Consider the following 18,744-nt stretch of genomic DNA (forward strand, 5'->3'; position numbering starts at 1 on the left):
TGCGTAACGGACCCCAAATTATGTGGTAATTGAGACCACACTGAATAAGGATTAGCACATAGTGAATCACCCTGGATAACAATACGTGTGTTTTTCACTTCATTAAAGGACAGTTTCTATTCGCCGGGTCCTACATGTAGATTACAATTACAATATGGTGTTTAATTCATATCCTGTAGCTTTTGTTCGTCCTTCTTTATTTCAAACAAATGCTAACAAAAACCTACAGGCTGTATTTTTCCTCTTTTTTCTTCAGTGTTGTGAGCATTAAAAGGGTGCATCAGCTCATCAGGGGTGGCAGAATGTATTTGATCCACTCCGGCTCCTGTTTATTTCAGTGCACTGTGTAATTTGGACGATTTGCCTGGCGCAGGTCGCTTTAGTAATTTATGCTGAAATTATTGGTTTGCATGGCTTTAAACATATGCCTGAATATTTGATGCTGGCTGGTGGGAGGCTGAAGGAGTATATTTGCATAGCAATGGTTGCACTTGCAGTGAAACGCTGAGAGACTGTAGCTCTTTTAAATGCATTCTGAACTGTTTTCTTTTCTCTTTTCTTTTCCTGGCTGTTAGTGGGTTGAAGCGTTTTTGGCATTTTTTCACGAAAATGTTAATTTAATGAATTATTTTGCTCCCTACTCTGCACTCTCCTACAGAACATGCTTTTATTCGCAGTGCAGATAGATTCTAGACTGCATACAGTTATACATATCTTTTGAATTTTTCACTTTTTTTTTTACCTTACAACCTAAATATAATTTACCATATTTTTCTCACTATAAGGCGCACTTAAAATCCTTTAATTGTCCCAAAAATCGACATAAAATTTCCTATAATCCGGCGCTCCTTATGTATGAATTCTACCAGTCAGGTATTAAGGATAAAGTATAAAGCCATTCTGATGAAGTACAGAGTTATACAGGTTATACAGAGTTTCGGTTAAAATCTCCAGCACTATTAGCATTAGCTGCTAACCAAGCTAAGCGCTAGCTCTTTGGGCCTTCCAGAGGCGAGTATTATTGGCCTGTACCCTAGTGCTAACTCTGGCTAGCACAGCTGGAGCATCATTAGCATTGATCACTAATCGCATTAAGCACTAGCTGTTTGGCCACTCAGAGGTGAGTATATCAGACTGTACCCTGCTGCTTACCCTGGCTTGCACGGCTGGAGCAGCATTAGCATGAGCCGCTATATAATTGAGTGTATTGGACTGTAGTCTACGATGTTTTACAAAAGTTTTAAAATAAGCTAAGTGAGACAAACCCACTCAGGTTTCCTAAGTGTAGCTCTGTCAGGTGCCGTTAGCCACGATTGCTAAAATATGCATGGAAAAGATGGAAGATGTGGATTTTATACTATTAAATTGTATTAATTGGTTAAGCCAAAAGGTGACAACATGTCAAACTCTACCGTCTCTGTAAATTGGCTTCTCTTTGATTTTCCGGCGACGAGATGAAATGAATAAATGAATGAATGAATGAATAAATGAATGGATGGGATAACAAAAGCCTTGGAAGCGACAGGGAGTTTAACCTTTACGTGGATGAGAGCAGGTTGTTTGAACTTTATGCTTTATGTACACGAGGATGTTCAGCAGCTGAGTGTAGAGTTCAGAGCAAAATAATATATTGAAGTTACATTTTTCTGAAGAAATATCAAACCACTTCAACACACACAGTTCAGAATGCAGTAAAGTACACTGAGACCTTAAAGCAACAGCCATTCAGCTGCTACTCAGCTGTATATCCCCTGTATATCACTAGTAAAGACTAGCACATGCCTCCTCCGATACATGTGAAGTCAGTCTCCGCCTCTTTTTGAACTGTTAGCATCTATGAGCTAGTAGCATCACAGCGCTAATGCTCGGAGGAAAGCGCAGCGACTCGGTTCTGATACAGCAGCTCACAGACGCAGCCTTGTGCTGATCCACATCACCCTAGGAGTGATGAGGGGAAAGAGCGAGTGCCATCTACTGCTACTGTACCCACCCAGAGAGAGCAAGGCCAATTGTGCTCTCTCAGGGCTCCGGCAGCTGATGGCGATCTGCATGACCAGGATTCGAACCAGCGATCTTCCAATCATAGTGGCAGCAATTTAAACTGCTGGAACTCTCGGAAACCCTTCCTATATTTATTTACTGTATTTACTTTAAAACAAAAATTAGATTTTTCCAGAGCTTCACAATATTTTTCCCATTTAGGACCAATCATTTTTTTCCACTGATATAATAATGAGATAATAGCATAATAATTATTTTATCCGATAAATCACAACAGTATTCTGTGATTAACTGTGATTAATCACACTTTTCCTTCTTAAGATGCTCTTCTTAAGTTTTTAATAGTGGATACTGAAATGCTTATAATAGAATGAATGTAAAAAATGTATAATGGATTTATATTTATATTAGTGGTGTTATAATAAGAATACTAGTATATTTATATATGTTTGAGGGGAGATCAAGATAAAAGAATGCATGATAAATTGGATACAGGAAACTTTTTTTTTTTTTACTTTATTATGAACATCTCAGCTTGGTTGTAAGAATTTCTGATTTAGAACTTAATTAGCTGAGTAAAAAAGAGCGTTTTAACACCTGTAGTTGTAGTGTCTACTTTCTATGATCCGGATCTGTTGATAAGTTTGTTTATGCGGAGTGTTTCTCCCTTTGTTTGGTTTGTTTTCACACAGGCATAAAAACCTAAACGCACCAAAATGCGCAATAATAAACCATGCAGGCACATCAGAGTCTCTTCTGATTGGTCAGAGCTGTATAGTGAGAAGATTCTGTGTTACAGCTTGTATATTTGTATTTATAGCAGTGTGAAGCTGATTTAACACAGAACGCTTTTAATTAAACACAGTGTTTTTAGTGGGACACGCAGCGCAGATGTGAGCAGTGAACGCAGCACATACTGCGCTCTTAGTGTGTGTAAACAGCACGGAGCAGCAGCCGAGACAGTGTTTATTCTGATATATTAGCCAGATAATAAACTGCTATGAACAAACTGCACATTTTTAGCAGTTTAGCTCAAATAAAAAGAAGTATATTTGTTTATTAATGTCTTGTCCTCCTGTTTGCTTCATAGAGTTACCAGTGTCTGTGTGGTCCGGGTTGGGAGGGGAACTTCTGTGAGCGTCAAACGGACGAGTGCAAATCAAACCCCTGCAAAAATAACGCCACCTGCACCGACCTGCCCAACGCCTACAGGTAGATCCAGCTCATTTTCATCATCCAATAAAACCCCTATCCAGATAAATCTCTCCATCCAGATAGAGTGAATCTGATTGTGATTGGATGTAGAGAAATATAAACATCTACCATTCCGACTCCCTATTGGTTTATACTGTGATCCATCACACCTGCACAAAAAGTCGAATTTCAAGAACTTTGAAAGTGTCCTCAAGTGCAGTCACTGCAAAGATCTTCAAAAACGTTGTAATGATGGAACTGGCACTCATCAGTACCTTCCCAGGAGAGGCTATGTAGAACAACAGAAGCGTAAGATTTTCTTCTGTTACATAGAATAAGTTAATCAGAGTTACCAGCCTCAGAAACCATTTCTAAATGATTACGACATGATTATAAACTGTTGTAATGAATATTATGCAGCTCTGAAAAAAAAATGAGACCAATGAGTTTCTCTGATTTTGCTATTTATAGGTTTATGTTTGAGTAAAAATAGCATTGTTGTTTTATTCTATAAACTACAGACAACATTTCTCCCAAATTCCAAATAAAAATATTCTCATTTAGAGCATTTATTTACAGAAAATGAGAAATGACTGAAATAACAAAAAAGATGCAGAACTTTCAGACCTCAAATAATGCAAAGAAAACAAGTTCATATTCATAAAGTTTTAAGAGTTCAGAAATCAATATTTGGTGCAATAACCCTGGTTTTTAATTTTTTAATTTTTAAGTTTTCATGCATCTTAGCATCATGTTCTCCTCCACCAGTCTTACACACTGCTTTTGGATAACTTTATGCTGCTTTACTCCTGGTGCAAAAATTCAAGCAGTTCAGTTTGGTGGTTTGATGGCTTGTGATCATCCATCTTCCTCTTGATTATATAACAGAGGTTTTCAATTTGGTAAAATCAAAGAAACTTTTAAGTGGTCTCTTATATATTTACAGTGCTGTATATTGTATTAAATGTAATAAAAGGTAATTTGGCCGTTTGTAAGTGTTGTAAACACATCCAGCAGATAACCGGCGGGTTGTTAGTTCGGGTTCTGGCTGAAGTAAGGTGTTAATTGTCTGTTATCGTTATCGACCCAGAAATTGTGTATCCGGAGCGGGGGGATTTGGCAGCATTCGCAGCGTTTCTCGCTGCGCCGGAGCCGGAGAAGCCCCCGCTCTGAGATTAGCATTCGCAAATGGCCGAGATAATGAATGGCAGATGGCAGGTAAAACAAATGAATCAATCAGTGACACTCAGCGGGGAGACGGGTTCGGATCTGTGACTCAGTACAGGGTGGAAAAAACTGCTGTCGCGCTCACACACTCACACACACACACACACACACACACACACAAATATATACACACTCCCTCTCTCGGAGGGCGCGAGAGCGGGAAAGAGAGAGCGGTGGGGGATGGGAGAAGATGAAGGGCTGGTGCCAGGGCTGTGAGCTCACTGCCACCAAGTGGAGCCCACATTCCTCCAGTGCTCATCCTCTCGCGCCTTTTCCCTTCCTCTCCCTCTCGCGCTCGCACTCACACAAACTAACACTGGTTTCACACACACTTTAGTTTTGCTATTCTTGTGAGGACCTTCCATTCACAGTATATAATAGAGTTCCATAGCGAATTTATTCAACACAAACACCTTATTCTTAGTCTTTAAATTCATTATTATTTTTGTATATTTATCTTGATATCTGTTTTGTCCTATTCTATATTTAATTGTGTTTTATTGTTTGATTTTTTTATTTTATTTATCTATATTTATCTATTTAACAATTGCTCTTGGATTTAAGCTGGACCTCGAGATCACAATTTCGTTCCACCTCATGTACCGCATGTGATAAGAATGGCAATAAATAATAAAGTCTCCTTGAATCCTTGAAAAAACACTGAATTTAAAGTGTACAAACTTTTGACTGGTACTGTAATTCATACTACGCCTATTAAAAGTATTTTTAAAGAAGTTACAAAAATTGAGCACCACCAAAATGTTTTAAATGTTATTTTGAGGACATTCTATTCACATAATAATGACAACAGTATTAGTTTATACTACATCTAACCCTAAACTTTAACCTCAGTGGTCATTTATGTTTTTGTTTTTTTAATTAAACTACCAATTTTTGTAAAAATGGCTTCAAAGCTATGAGGACCACCACAGTGTCCTCACACACCAGCAAATGATCACACACCACCGTGCTTCTGAGGACATTTGGTCCTTATCTAGGTAGCAATACACTCTCTTACACTCTCTCAAACACTCACACACACTCACATGCTTTCTGTAAATATATAATCCCAGCTCAGTGCTTTCACCTCCCACTGTCCTACTTCCAGCTGTCTGCAGAGTGAATTCTCCTCAGACCAACACTGCAATTAACCTGTTAATCCCCTCAACTGTTCATCCAGCCTCCTCTCATACAGGAGCTTTCATTAAACTCCGCGCTTTCTAAACTGCTTTTCTAAAAGTCTCCAAAAATACAAATAAACCCAAACACAAGCTGCACTTCAGTTTACTAGAGCTGGAGGTGAGAATAGGATTATCTCTATTGTAGTTCTTTACATTTCCTCTTTTTATTTTTCACCTCATATTTTCCTGGGCAATAATACACAGTCAACACACCGGCGCACCGACAAACCAACGGTCCGATAAACCAACACACCAATAAACCAACGCACTGTTAAAAAACACACACTGTTAAACCAACACACCGACAAACCAACGCTCCGATGAACCAACGCACCGTTAAACCAACTCACCGGTAAACTAATGCACCAATAAACCAACGCACTGTTAAATCAACGCACTGCTAAACCAACACAGCGTTAAACCAACTCACCGGTAAACTAATGCACCATTTAAACCAACGCACCGACAAACCAACACACCTATAAACCAACACACCGATAAACCAACGCACCATTACACCAACGCACTGATAAACCAACTCACCACTAAACCAACGCACCAATAAACCAATGTACCAATAGACCAACACAGCAATAAACGAATGCAGCAGTAAACCAACTCAACACTAAACCAATGCGGCAATAAACAGGTTAGGCTGGTTGGTAAGCTTATTAGTGCTTCTGATAATCTACTGAATTAAAGATCTGTATTACTTTGTTGATTTATTGATATTGGGGTTTTTTTTGTTTTTCTTTTGGTTTGTTGAGTTTGTGTTTATTTGTTTTTGTTCCTTGTCAGTACGTATGATTGATTGTTAAATTGTAAATATCTTATTGTCTGATAATAGAAGAAGGAGGTTACCTGCATGACCCATAAAGTGTTCCCTACCTTCCCTAACCCTTACTGAATCCCATCACAGCAGGGTTCGGGGTTTGGTCTCTGTTCCAGCTGTAATTTGGTTCTGCTGGATTTTCTGATTGAGGTTTATGAACTCTCGTTATTCAGATGTAATAAGAATAATAGCAGAGGATTTTATTTTAGTTATGTGTTGATATGTCGGGTTTTAGCAGTGATGTGAATGTGAAATTGAATCATATGGAAAGTAACAGGATATTGATTTTATTTTTGGTGTTGTGCAGGTGCGAGTGCGCTCGGGGCTGGGCCGGTCCCGACTGCGGTGATGACGAGCAGGAGTGCGCCTCCTCGCCCTGCTATAACGGAGCGCAGTGTGTGGAGTCGGACGTCCCGGGGGAGTTCTCCTGCACCTGCCCCCCTTTCTTCACCGGCCCACTCTGCAGGACCTCCTACGACCCCTGCGACCTCTACAGTGACCCCTGCCTGCACAACTCCACCTGCAGCCCCCGGCCGGACGGCAGCGCCGAATGCGCTTGCCCCGCAGGTGAGTCGGGATATCGAGCGGCTGCGCAGCAGCGGGGGGAGGGGGGGGGTGTTCAATATTCCTGCTAGGTGTGATTGTGTTCTGCGGTTTCTGCTGTGATAAAAACTGATGTTATAGTGCGCTTCTGATGAAGCATCTCTTTTCCACTAAAATACAGCACTCTTTATGGTTGTTTTAGGGATTTTCCTAAAGTTTCAGTCATCAACTGCTGCGGTTTTCCATGGTCTACCTGTTTAATATTTGTTACCTACTACAAGAGTGACGACTTTCTTCTTCAGGACATTCCAAACTGTTGTACTGGCTATGGCCAATATTTGCGCAATTACTCCGATTGATTGGATCCGTATAAAGGCAGACCTGAGTTTCTATTGGTTTGAGACCCAAACGATTGCGTCCAGTACCAACAAAAGATTTGTACACTCATTTTACATTGTAAATTTAATATTGAAGACTGTATTACAGCTATACAGGAACACATGTATAATTATTTAAATGATTTAAACTATTAAAAAAGTGTGAAACAATCCAGGGTGCGTTTCCCAAAATCGAAAAATCTTAGCGAATAACAAACTAGCGAATAACGCAGAATGTGATAAAAGAACAAGCCAGATCTGTTAATGTTTCCCAAAGAGATTCACAAAACAAAAATTAACTTTATAACTCCTCTCACGATTCAGTGCCGCTCAATCAACCCACAAAGATTGATTTACCACTGCCAAATATACAGTATTAACTCCAGTGTTTTCTACTGGAGTTAAATGAGCCTAAAATAAAACCTTAAATGAAAAAAGTTAAAAAACCCTTTTAGTTTCTGAATCAGTTTTCCTGATTTTGCTATTTATAGGTTTATGTTTGAGTAAAATGAACATTGTTGTTTTATTCTATAAACTACAGACAACATTTCTCCCAAATTCCTAATAAAAATATTCTCATTTAGAGCATTTATTTACAGAAAATGAGTTCAGAAATCAATATTTGGTGGAATAACCCTGGTTGTTAATCACAGCTTTTTTTATGCATCTTGGCATCATGTTCTCCTCCACCAGTCTTACACACTGCTTTTGGATAACTTTATGCTGCTTTACTCCTGGTGAGCAGTTCAGTTTGGTGGTTTGATGGTTTGTGATCATCCATCTTCCTCTTGATTATATTCCAGAGGTTTTCAATTTGGTAAAATTAAAGAAACATTTCATATATAAAGACTGTAAACACTAACCGGTTTTGTAAACCTGAGCGAGTGAGTGGTTGGTGATCTAATCTCTATTTAGCGAAAAGCTCTTCTATTTTTCCTGCTCTTTCCAGCACTTCTCCCGTCCTGTAGTCCCGGTGTTGTGTGTATTTTAGTGAACACACCTGCTTCAGCTCATCAGATAATTACCAACCCCATCATGAACCGAGTCAGGTGCCGTTAGAACAGAGAAAACACTAAAACCTGCAGAAAATCACGTCCCGCTCTGCAAATACCAGCCAAAGCTTTATTTAGCTGATGCAGTTCTGTTTATAGAGCAGAACTGTTTAGAGTTTTCATTCATGGGGATTCAAATAAAGTAAGGTTTATTGATTGATTCTCAGTATTTAAAAAATATTATATTATGTGATTAGCATTACAGACAATTAAATCAAATACATACAGCTCTGTAAAAAATAAGAGACTTAAAAATAATGAGTTTCTTTGATTTTACCAAATTAAAAACCTCTGGAATATAATCAAGAGAAAGATGGATGATCACAAACCATCAAACCACCAAACTGAACTGCTTGTTGAATTTTTGCACCAGGAGTAAAGCAGCATAAAGTTATCCAAAAGCAGTGTGTAAGACTGGTGGAGGAGAACATGATGCCAAGATGCGTGATTAAAAAACTGTGATTAAAAACCACCAGGGTTATTCCACCAAATATTGATTTCTGAACTCTTAAAACTTAGCTTAAACATGCTTTATCTTGGATTAATTGCGACAGTGAGCTTAAACTTCTATATCATTGATTGATTGTGAAAATAACCTAAAACTTCCAGTATCGTGGTATGAGCATACACAATGAACTTAAATGAGCTTAAACTTTTGTTAATTGTGGAATATTTTGAAATAAGTGTGAAAACTGAAGTCAACTTGCCCTCTCATGGGATAAGCTGGAAAACATGTTTGACCTTGCCTGGTCATGAGATGAATGTGAAAATGAACTTAAACTTGCAGTATTATGGTATGTGTGTGAACATGATCTTGAACTTATACTTAAGACTATGTTATTATAGTATATTATAAGGTAAAAATATAAAAATACACTATAGCTCAGGCTTCCAGCTAACTTTTGCTTTGGCTACAGGTGCTTACCAGCACAGGGGCAGATGTATTTGCCGAACGGGGTTAACGTGGTGCCGCAGAGTGGCTCCTCTGCTGTCCGTGGAGTGTGTTTTTATACACGCGTGTGCACACTTGGCTTGCTTGCGGTGGTTATGTATTTTTTCCGCTGCGGCCCCTGAGCTGAGATTAGATCTTATCGTGCGAGAGGCAGATTGGTAACTCCCCGCTGCTGATGCTGCCGGTCGTTTCCGGCCGGTTCTGATGGAAGTTTTGAGATGGAGAGCTTCTGGAGAGCGTGGAGAAGAAAGGTCCAGTTTTTTTAGTGCGTTTGATTTTGGTGTGGTTACTGCAGTGACCTTAGCATGACTCTCAGCATCTGCAGCACTGGATCGATACGTAGCCTTTCAGGTGAAATGAAGCTGCTACAAAGAACATAGAAGATGTGTTTGTAGAAGATGTTTGAGGGAAAAAATCTTTAAAAGGTTTGTTGCGGATCAAACTGAACCTTTTAAAAATGTTCTTAAAACATTTACAATTCAGCAAAGCTCAGAAAAGAACATGTAAATGTTAAATTATAAAAACAAAAAAATGTTATGCATGATGATATATGGCATGTTAATATTACACACATTGTTTTGGGTAATTGTAATGTGTTTTTCTGTTAAAATTGACTGTTTACGTTTAGTTTTTAGAAATTATCATTTGTTTCTATTTAGGGTAGTAAAGGAGAAATAGGTTTTAATATATGTTTAAATTTTCTAATTTGTCATTTCTGCCCCTTGAAATCTGAATTTCAGGAAGAAAAACGAAGCAAAAAAATCTTTACTCAATTCTCTAAATTTCCGTTTTGTATCTTCTAACAAAAGTAGGTTGAATTATAATCAGCAGATTGGGGTGAAAATCTGATAATCAAATAAAAATGGAAAAAATATATAATTTTTAATGAATTTACATAAAATTGGGGAAAAACTATGACAACTCAATTATAAAACCCTAACTATAAAAAATAAAAAGGATTATTTAAATTCTATAACTAATTTTATACTTTAAATTTAGCCTCAATCAGAAAATTTTACTGACAAACGAGACAATGACTTTTTCTGGTCAAATTGCCGTTAGTGACAATTTGAGGCTTCCAAGTTGAAAGAACAAAACAAAAAATATTTTATTAATAAATAATTATTTTGTTTTTTTTTGTGAATTAAGTAACTAATGAGCTTTTTTTATATAAAATTGGAAATAACATTTGTAAAAAAAGAAATACGTTTGAGTAAAATTAACATTGTTGTTTTATTTTGTAAACTTCTTTATTCTATAAACTGTGAAATGGCTGAAATAACAAAAAAAAAAGATGCAGAGCTTTCAGACCTCAAATAATGCAAGGAAAACAAGTTCATATTCATAAAGTTTTAATAGTTCAGAAATAATCAATATTTGGTGGAATAATCCTGGTTTTTAATCACATAGTCAAAGTGATGCAAAGAAATCACTAATTTGGTACCATTAACCAACATAAAAAATGAGAGCTTCCTATGGGTTCTGCATATTTGAAAAACATGCAGTTTTGAAGCTGAGAGAAGATAAAAAAAATATATATATATTCTGAGCCATTAGAGCACAAATATTGGCCTAGAATGTCCTGAAGAAGAAAGTCGTCACTGGTGTACTGCACAGATATCGAACACAAGTAGACGACAGCAGTTGATGACAAAAACATTGTTTTTTTTTTTTGTTTTTTTTTTAAGACTCCAAAACAACTGTAAGTGAAGTGTATCACCATGTACTGTTATCAGAAGACTTCATGAACAGAAGTACAGATGCTTCACCAGAAGATGTAGAAGAACTACTAATAAGCAAAAGAGTAGAATTAGTTGCCAAGTAGTACAGTACAGAGACAAGCCACGGAAACCTGAAATCTGATTACAAGACCTTCCTGATGTTCTTAAGATGTTCTCGTCTCTCAGAATCTTTCTCTTGTCTTATATATTCCAGACACACTGTACACTGAGTATATTTGTCAGTAGTTCTGGCTGAAGTATTATCCCAGGGACTGATTCATTCAGCCCTTTGAAATCACCCTCCCACACGTTATCATATAGCAAATTTATTATTTCAATTATCCACACATTTACACCCACACGCCTTTACAAGTGCAACCGAGAGAACAAATAAATAGGTCATCTTGGGAACGTGTGATGGGAGCGCTGCTAGGAACGCCGCTGCCACATTTCTATCGATCCCGATTTAAAATCGCCCCCCGGATTAACTTCTGCTCGTTACGAAAGCGACTCGTTGCAGTCGAAGCTCAGCGATGTGGAGTGTTCCTCGTCTAAGGGTGAAGGAAGGTGGTCTGTGGAGCAGCTAAGGTCTAAGGCAGCGTCGGTTGCACGAGTTTCTCTGTATATTATATTTATACTGAGGCGTAACTGGTGGGCGTGTAAGCAGGGAAATGAAACGAATGTTGGGCAGGATAAAAATAGAGCACTTTGGCAGCCATGCAAGCCTTTTTCTTGGGGAGAGGAATAGGAAATTAGCTTCTACTGCTGCATACATTACTGCTCCAGAACTGTGCGTGGGTTCATCCCTCTCTCTCTCTCTCTCTCTCTATCTCTTTCTTTTCCTCCCTCTCTCACCCATCATATATATATATATATATATATATATATATATATATATATATATATATATATATATATATATATATATATATACTGCATCGTCTGAAGATACGCTCTTCAAATCTGCAGTACAGGGGTCACCTGGCAAACAGCACCGCTATTACACAACCTGCGGTTTGATCTCCAACCAGCGTCTCCCACAGACCTGACTTATGACTTGCTTTGTAGGCAAAAAAACATCACATCACATCATGCAACACAACCCCTTATTAAATTACAGCTCATAAACTTATCTCCAAAAGCGTGAGACTCTGGAGACTTACACATGAAGGAAAATACAGTACATGATGATCATGATGTAGGTAAGAGGCATGGACTCCACAAGACATCTGGAAGTTGGGTTTAGTTGGTTTGGTTTGGTTTGCTTTTGGATGGATGTTTTGGGTGCGTTTGGTGTAGAGCTTAGATCCTGACCTGGCCCGAGCCCGAGCTCGACCCATCAACGGTCATTATGAGCCTGAGCCTGATTTAAACCCCACTTTTTTTATATATTGAGCTTAAAAACACTAAAAAAAACCAGAAATACGGCTGTACACTGCACAATCATTTAATCCAAATAGACCAGCGACAATAACATCATTTACAATAACTTTCATCTACTCTGATTTAGGTTGGTTTGGACAGGTTTGATCTGTGTTGGGATGGGTATGTTTGGCGTAGTTAGACACAATGCCCATTGCAAGTGGTGCAAGTGTCCACCAACCTGATGTAGGTACGATGCATGGGTTGGTTTAGTTTGGGCTAGTTTGGATTGGATTGGTTGGTTGTAGTTATGGTTGGATTGTGTAGGTTTGGTGTAGTTAGGTTCGGTTTGGTGTGGTTTGGGTTGTGTTGGGTAAGTTTGGTGTAGTTCAGTTTGGTTTGGTCTAGAAAAGTTTGGGTCTGGTCTAGTCGTGGTTTGGTGGCGTTTGCTTTGGGCTAGTTTGAATTGGTTTGGGTTGTGGTAGTTTGGTCTGATCTGATTTAGGTTGGTCTGGGTTAAGTAGTTAGATTTGGTAGATCTAGTCTGATTTTGGTTGATCTGGTCAGGTTTGGTTTAACTTTGATTGGTTAAGACAGGTTTGGTTTGGTTCAGATTGGGTTGGTATGTTGTAGTTTGGTTTGGTTTGGGCTAGTATGGATTGGGTTGGTTTGGGTTGGATTGTGTAGATTTGTTGTAGTTATGGTTGGATTGTGTAGGTTTGGTGTAGTTAGGTTAGGTTTGGTCTATTTTGGGTTGGGCTTGTTGGGAGTAGGTTTGGTGTAGTTCAGTTTGGTTTGGTCTAGAAAGGTTTGGATCTGGTCTAGTCTTGGTTTGATGGTGTTTGGTTTGCTTTGGGCTAGTTTGAATTGGTTTGGTTTGTGGTAGTTTGGTCTGATCTGATTTAGGTTGGTCTGGGTTAGGTAGTTAGATGTGGTAGATTGATCTAGTCTGATTTGGGTTGGTATTGACAGGTCTGGTCACGTCTGGTTTGACTTTGATTGGTTTGAACAGGTTTGGTTTTTTTGAGATTGGGTTGGTATGTTGTAGTTCAGTCAGGTTTAGGTTTAGGTTGCTTTGGTTTGGTGTAGTTAGATTTGGTTTGATTAAGTAGGTCTGGACAGGTTTAGGACTGGTCTAGTTTGGTGTGGTCTCTCTTTATATTATATAGCTCCTACATGTTTCGTCTAAAGCGTTCTGACCTCCTACGTGGAACCACCATAGCTATAATTGGTTTTCTCTGATCCAAATCAGTTTTTGATCCAGATCAGTCTTGGTCTGATCTGGTTAGGAAGCAGCTTATGAGTTCTTTGTCCTGTTGTGAATAAATTCCAGGTCTTGGAAATGTGTTAACTGTTGCTTTTTGTTTTATACAGATTCTGTTGTGTAAGTGTATATATAAAACCACTTCCTTTACTGAAGAGCCCTTAAAGAGTCATTGAAGATCGCCTTGTGTTGTTTTAAAAGTGGATAAACACAATAATATGAATTTAAACAGCTGTGTAACCACTTGAGGAAGATGGCCGGGCTGAGCTGAGAGCGTACAAGGCTAAAGAGTCTGAGAGATAGAAGATGACAGTTGGCAGCACGTCTGGTCCCATGTAGACGTAGAGTTCATGCAACATTTATCGTAACGTTGGAGCTCGGCCACGAGGCCACCTCCTGCCCTCTTTTAGCGAGCTCAGCCTTCGTCGCCGGCCCGATGACTGTGATGCCTGTAAATGTCGCAGAACGAAGACGAAGCTAACACTGCAATAGCGGCACCCACCTGAGGGCAGCCAGGAGTCAACCGTAAGCTTACGTCAGTCACAGTGCCCTGAATAACCAGGGGTGGAGGGCAGGGCTGCTGGAGGGTAGGGGTTGGTTTAGAGGTTGAGAGGCGGAGACAGCGAGCTGAGCAATCATGGCTATGATGCAGCACAGCTGATGATGATGATGAAGACGGACACGCCGGCCCCAGCTCTCGCTTCTCTCGTCTTCTGCCTGCCGCCACTCTTCTTTACGAACATCTCTCTGACGTTTACTGACACTCGCTACTTTGACGACATGCTGTTTTACGGGTGGATGTTCCTTTCACTCGAGTGCGGAAGTGTATTGCTGCCCATAAATATTCAATATAAAATAAATATTCAGCGTGTCGTTACGAGATCTTATTTGAAAATGATGAAATAAACATCTTCTTTGTATGGAAGGCCAGTTCTGTACCTGCCATGCTGTTGCTTTGCAATGTGTGCAGCTTGTGGTTTTGCATTATCTTGTTGAATAATGCATTCTGTTTGGGTTAGTTGGTTTGGTTTGCCTTTTGGTTGGGTTGGGTTGGGTAGGTTTGGACAGGTTTGGTATGGTGTGGGTTGTGTAGATTTGGTGTAGTTGGGTTTGGGTTTGTTTGATATAGTTTGGTTTGGTATGGGTTGGGCTGGGTAGGTTTGCTGTAGTTAGGTTTGGGTTTGTTTGATGTAGTTTGGTTGGGTATGGTTTGGGTTGTGTAGATTTGGTGTAGTTAGGGTAGTTTTGGTTGGGTTGGGTAGGTCTGGTGTAGTTTGTTTGATGTAGTTTGGTGTGGTATGATTTAGCTTTTGTGTTTAGTTTGGTTCGGGCTTGTTTGTTTTTGTTTGGTCTGGTTTCATTTAGGTTTGGTTGGGTTTGTTTGATGTAGTTTGGTTTGCTCTGATATAGGTTTGGTTTAGGTTTGGTTGGGTGAGTTTGATGTAGTTTGGTGTGGTATGATTTAGGTTTGGTTTAATTTTGGTTGGGTGAGGTTGTTTGATGTAGTTTGGTTCACTCTGATTTTGGTTTGGTTGGGTGAGTTTGATGCAGTTTTGTGTGGTATGATTTAGGTTTGGTTGGGTGAGTTTGATGCAGTTTGGTGTGGTATGATTTAGGTTTGGTTTAGGTTTGGTTGGGTGAGTTTGATGCAGTTTAGTGTGGTATGATTTAGGTTTGGTTTAGGTTTGGTTGGGTGAGTTTGATGCAGTTTGGTGTGGTATGATTTAGGTTTGGTTTAATTTTGGTTGGGTGAGGTTGTTTGATGTAGTTTGGTTCGCTCTGATTTAGGTTTGGTTGGGTGAGTTTGATGCAGTTTAGTGTGGTATGATTTAGGTTTGGTTTAGGTTTGGTTGGGTGAGTTTGATGCAGTTTGGTGTGGTATGATTTAGGTTTGGTGTAGGTTACTTTGGGTTTGTTTATTTTAGTTTGGTCCTTTATGATTTAGGTTTGGCTGGGGTTGGGTTTGTTTGATGTAGTTTGGTTTTCTCTGATTTAAGTTTGGTTTGGGTTGTATAGGTTAAGTGTAGTTTGGTTTGGGTTTGTTTTATGCAGTTTGGTCTGGTCTGATTTAGGTTGGGTTGGGTTTGGTTTTAGGTTAGACAACTAGATGGGACCAACCTGGTGGCAGTTGTATAGATAAAGAAATTCGAGGAAATGTGAATCGGATGTTTCTGAAGGAAGGAAAACAGGTGTGATTACAGGTGTTTTAGAGACAGGTGGAAGCTGTTGATTGGTTGAGTTAAGGCAGATCAGAGATTACGGGTATTCAACTCAGGCTTGACCAGATAAAAACACACTGACTGTAATAAAATAAAAATGTAATCCCTCGCCTTCCACAGGTGTTCACACTGGCACTAAACAACCGGTCTGCTGAATCAGACTGGAGTAACATGATGATGATGATGATGAAGCTGTTTTATGCCCCGGAGAGTCTGTATGCAAATTTGCTGGTCCTGTCTCACTTTGTCTCGTTAGGTTAATTTAGTCATAGCCTGGCCATGTAGTACCTGCCACTCTGAACAGCGTCGAGAGCTATTTACTGCCAGAAACATCAGATACGTCTTTGGAAATGAGGGAATGAGATTTTCCAAAGTGGCGAAGGATCGCTCGGAATCCCCTCCCTCTCCGTCTCTCCGTCTCGGGAAAAACAATTTGCTGCCATAACGTAGCTTATGGTGGAAATCCTCCGAGGCGTTCCGGACGCTGATGGAAAACGGACGCATTCTCTATCTCTTTTTTCCCTCCTTCGTGTTTTTCTGATTCTTTTTGTTTGTTATTTTCGCTCCTTTGCTTTGCACCGCGTCCCGAACCCCCCCTGCCTGAGATTGAGACTGTGTCCCATTCACAGTGCTGGTGAAACGGCCTCCCTCAGCAGCGCTGCTTATCTGCGGCTGCTGATTGTATCTGGGCTGCAATATTGTACAGCAGTGCTGAGTGTGTGGCGGGGGTCTCGGGGTGGGGGAGTTGTGTATGGGGTTTGCAGAACTCTTCTTTTTTCTGATCTTTTGTTCTAATCTTGGCGTGACGGGGTGATTTCAGCAGGTCAGAGTTATCAGTAGTAAGCTGAATGTGTGCAGAAACTGCATTCAGAACCATCCATCAATAGGAAATGAGCATTATGGGATCACCACAGACCACCCTGTTATACTGAATTATCTGTATCCGTCCATCTGCCTTTCAGACCGTCTGAACTTTCAACTGCCTTCCGTCTGTCCAAATGTCCAGTTGTCTATTCATCCAAGCATCTGTCTGTCTCTCTACCTTTCCACTATCCATCCCATCCATCCAGTTGTCAATCTGTCTGTCTCTTTGTCTGTTTCTGTCTGTTTCTGTTCATCTGCCCTTGTCCATCCCATCTATACAGTTGTCCATCTATCTCTCTCTCTGTCTGTCTGTCTGTCTGTCTGTCTGTCTGTATCTGTTAATTTCCCTTTCCCACTGTCCATCCTCTCCATCCAGTCATATCTCTCTCTGTCTTTCTGTCTGTCTGTCTCTGTTTCTGTTCATTTCCCTTTCCCGCTGTCCATCCCATCCATCCAGTCGTCTGTCTATGTGTCTGTCTGTCTGTCTGTCCACTTGCCAGCCCTTGTACCACCCTTCAGTCTATCCTTCTGTCCATCCAGCATTCTGTCTATCTGTCCATTTTTCTGTCCATCTGTATGTCCATTTATCTATTAGTCTCTTTGTCTGCCCTTCCCCCTGTCCATCTGATTTCTTGCTCTTCCTTCCCTCCTTTCTTCTGTACATTTATTTATATATCTCTTCATCTGTCCATCTGTCTGTCTGATACAAAGGCCTGAATGGGTGGTTATCTGCTGTATATCTGTTGTCTGCTATGTAGATTAAAGCTACAGTATAGATATATATATATATGTATTATAGGAAACACAGTGTAGATGGACAGTCAGACACGCTGCATATCTTCAGTACTATTTTTCTGGTTTGTTGTAAGGTGTACAGTGTGAATAATGTAGTGAGTGTTGTTTTATTGCTGTAAACAGACTTGTTTTTTATTTTCTGCAGTATAACAGTGCGCTGTGTGAGTGTGTAGAGTTTATTTCCTACTAAACTCATTCAGATTTAATTGTGAAATGAAGAAAGCGCTGTAATCTCTTGCCCACCCGGTCCTCCAGCGCTCAGAGGAGCTGTGACAATGCAGTGTGTGTACGCCAACAAATTACATCTCTGTAAAGAAGAGTGTAACAGCTGGAGGAAAACCACGCTTCCTGCTTCCTCTTTTCAGGGGTTTGGTGATTTGTAATTGGAGCCGACTGCGCTGTTCCACAACGCTGTTAATGCGTGTGTTTAAAGGTCGAGTCTGAGACGAGTTAAACATCACCTGAACCTCAGGATTACTCAGGCTTTCTCCGGCACTCTGTACTGTGCTGCTCTTATATACAGATATTTAATTTAACTTTACTTCTAGAAGATTGATTACATTCATTCTTCATACCAACAATTCATCCTTCTATCCGCCATCAATTCATCTTGTTTCTCTACTGTCTCCAACCGTCTATCCTCTTTTTATTACACATTCTTCCATCATCCATTCATCCATTCTTCTACCTGTCCTTCCATCCATCTGCCTGGCCATCTGTTCATTGTTCCATCTATCCAAACATCTATACATCTGTCTTTCTGTCTGTCCATCCATTTTCTATCTCTCATCTATATGTCCATCCATCTATACAACCAACCACCCAAGCTTCCATTCACCTATCTTTCCATTCCTCTATTCATTAATGCAACAACCCATAGATCCATCCATCTATAAATTTGTGCATCCATCCATCCAACCACCTATAGATCCGTACACCTCTGCCAATCCATTCATACATTTAACAACCCGTAGATCCATCCATCTATCTATCAATTTGTGCATCCATCCCTTCATATACCCAGCCACCCATATATCCATCCATCCACCTGTCAGTCTATTTATACATTCAACCACCTATAGATCCATCCATCTGTCCATTCATTCACACACATAGATCCATCTATCCATCTGTATATCCATCCATCCATTCATACAGCC

General features: G+C 39.7%; 1 protein-coding gene across 6 annotated transcripts in view; it reads left to right on the plus strand.

The window, feature by feature from the left end:
* The window catches only part of eys (eyes shut homolog), a 307,886-nt gene that overhangs the window by 124,177 nt on the left and 164,965 nt on the right, over positions 1-18,744 (plus strand). For all 6 annotated transcript variants that reach the window (XM_049472628.1, XM_049472623.1, XM_049472625.1 and 3 more), the window contains 2 exons: positions 3,092-3,213; positions 6,743-7,002. In XM_049472628.1, coding sequence (XP_049328585.1) covers positions 3,092-3,213; positions 6,743-7,002 — 382 coding nt within the window. The remainder of the gene's footprint in view (positions 1-3,091; positions 3,214-6,742; positions 7,003-18,744) is intronic.

Source organism: Astyanax mexicanus, chromosome 25 (genome assembly GCF_023375975.1).
Source record: "Astyanax mexicanus isolate ESR-SI-001 chromosome 25, AstMex3_surface, whole genome shotgun sequence".
Classification (NCBI taxonomy): Eukaryota; Metazoa; Chordata; class Actinopteri; order Characiformes; family Acestrorhamphidae; genus Astyanax; species Astyanax mexicanus.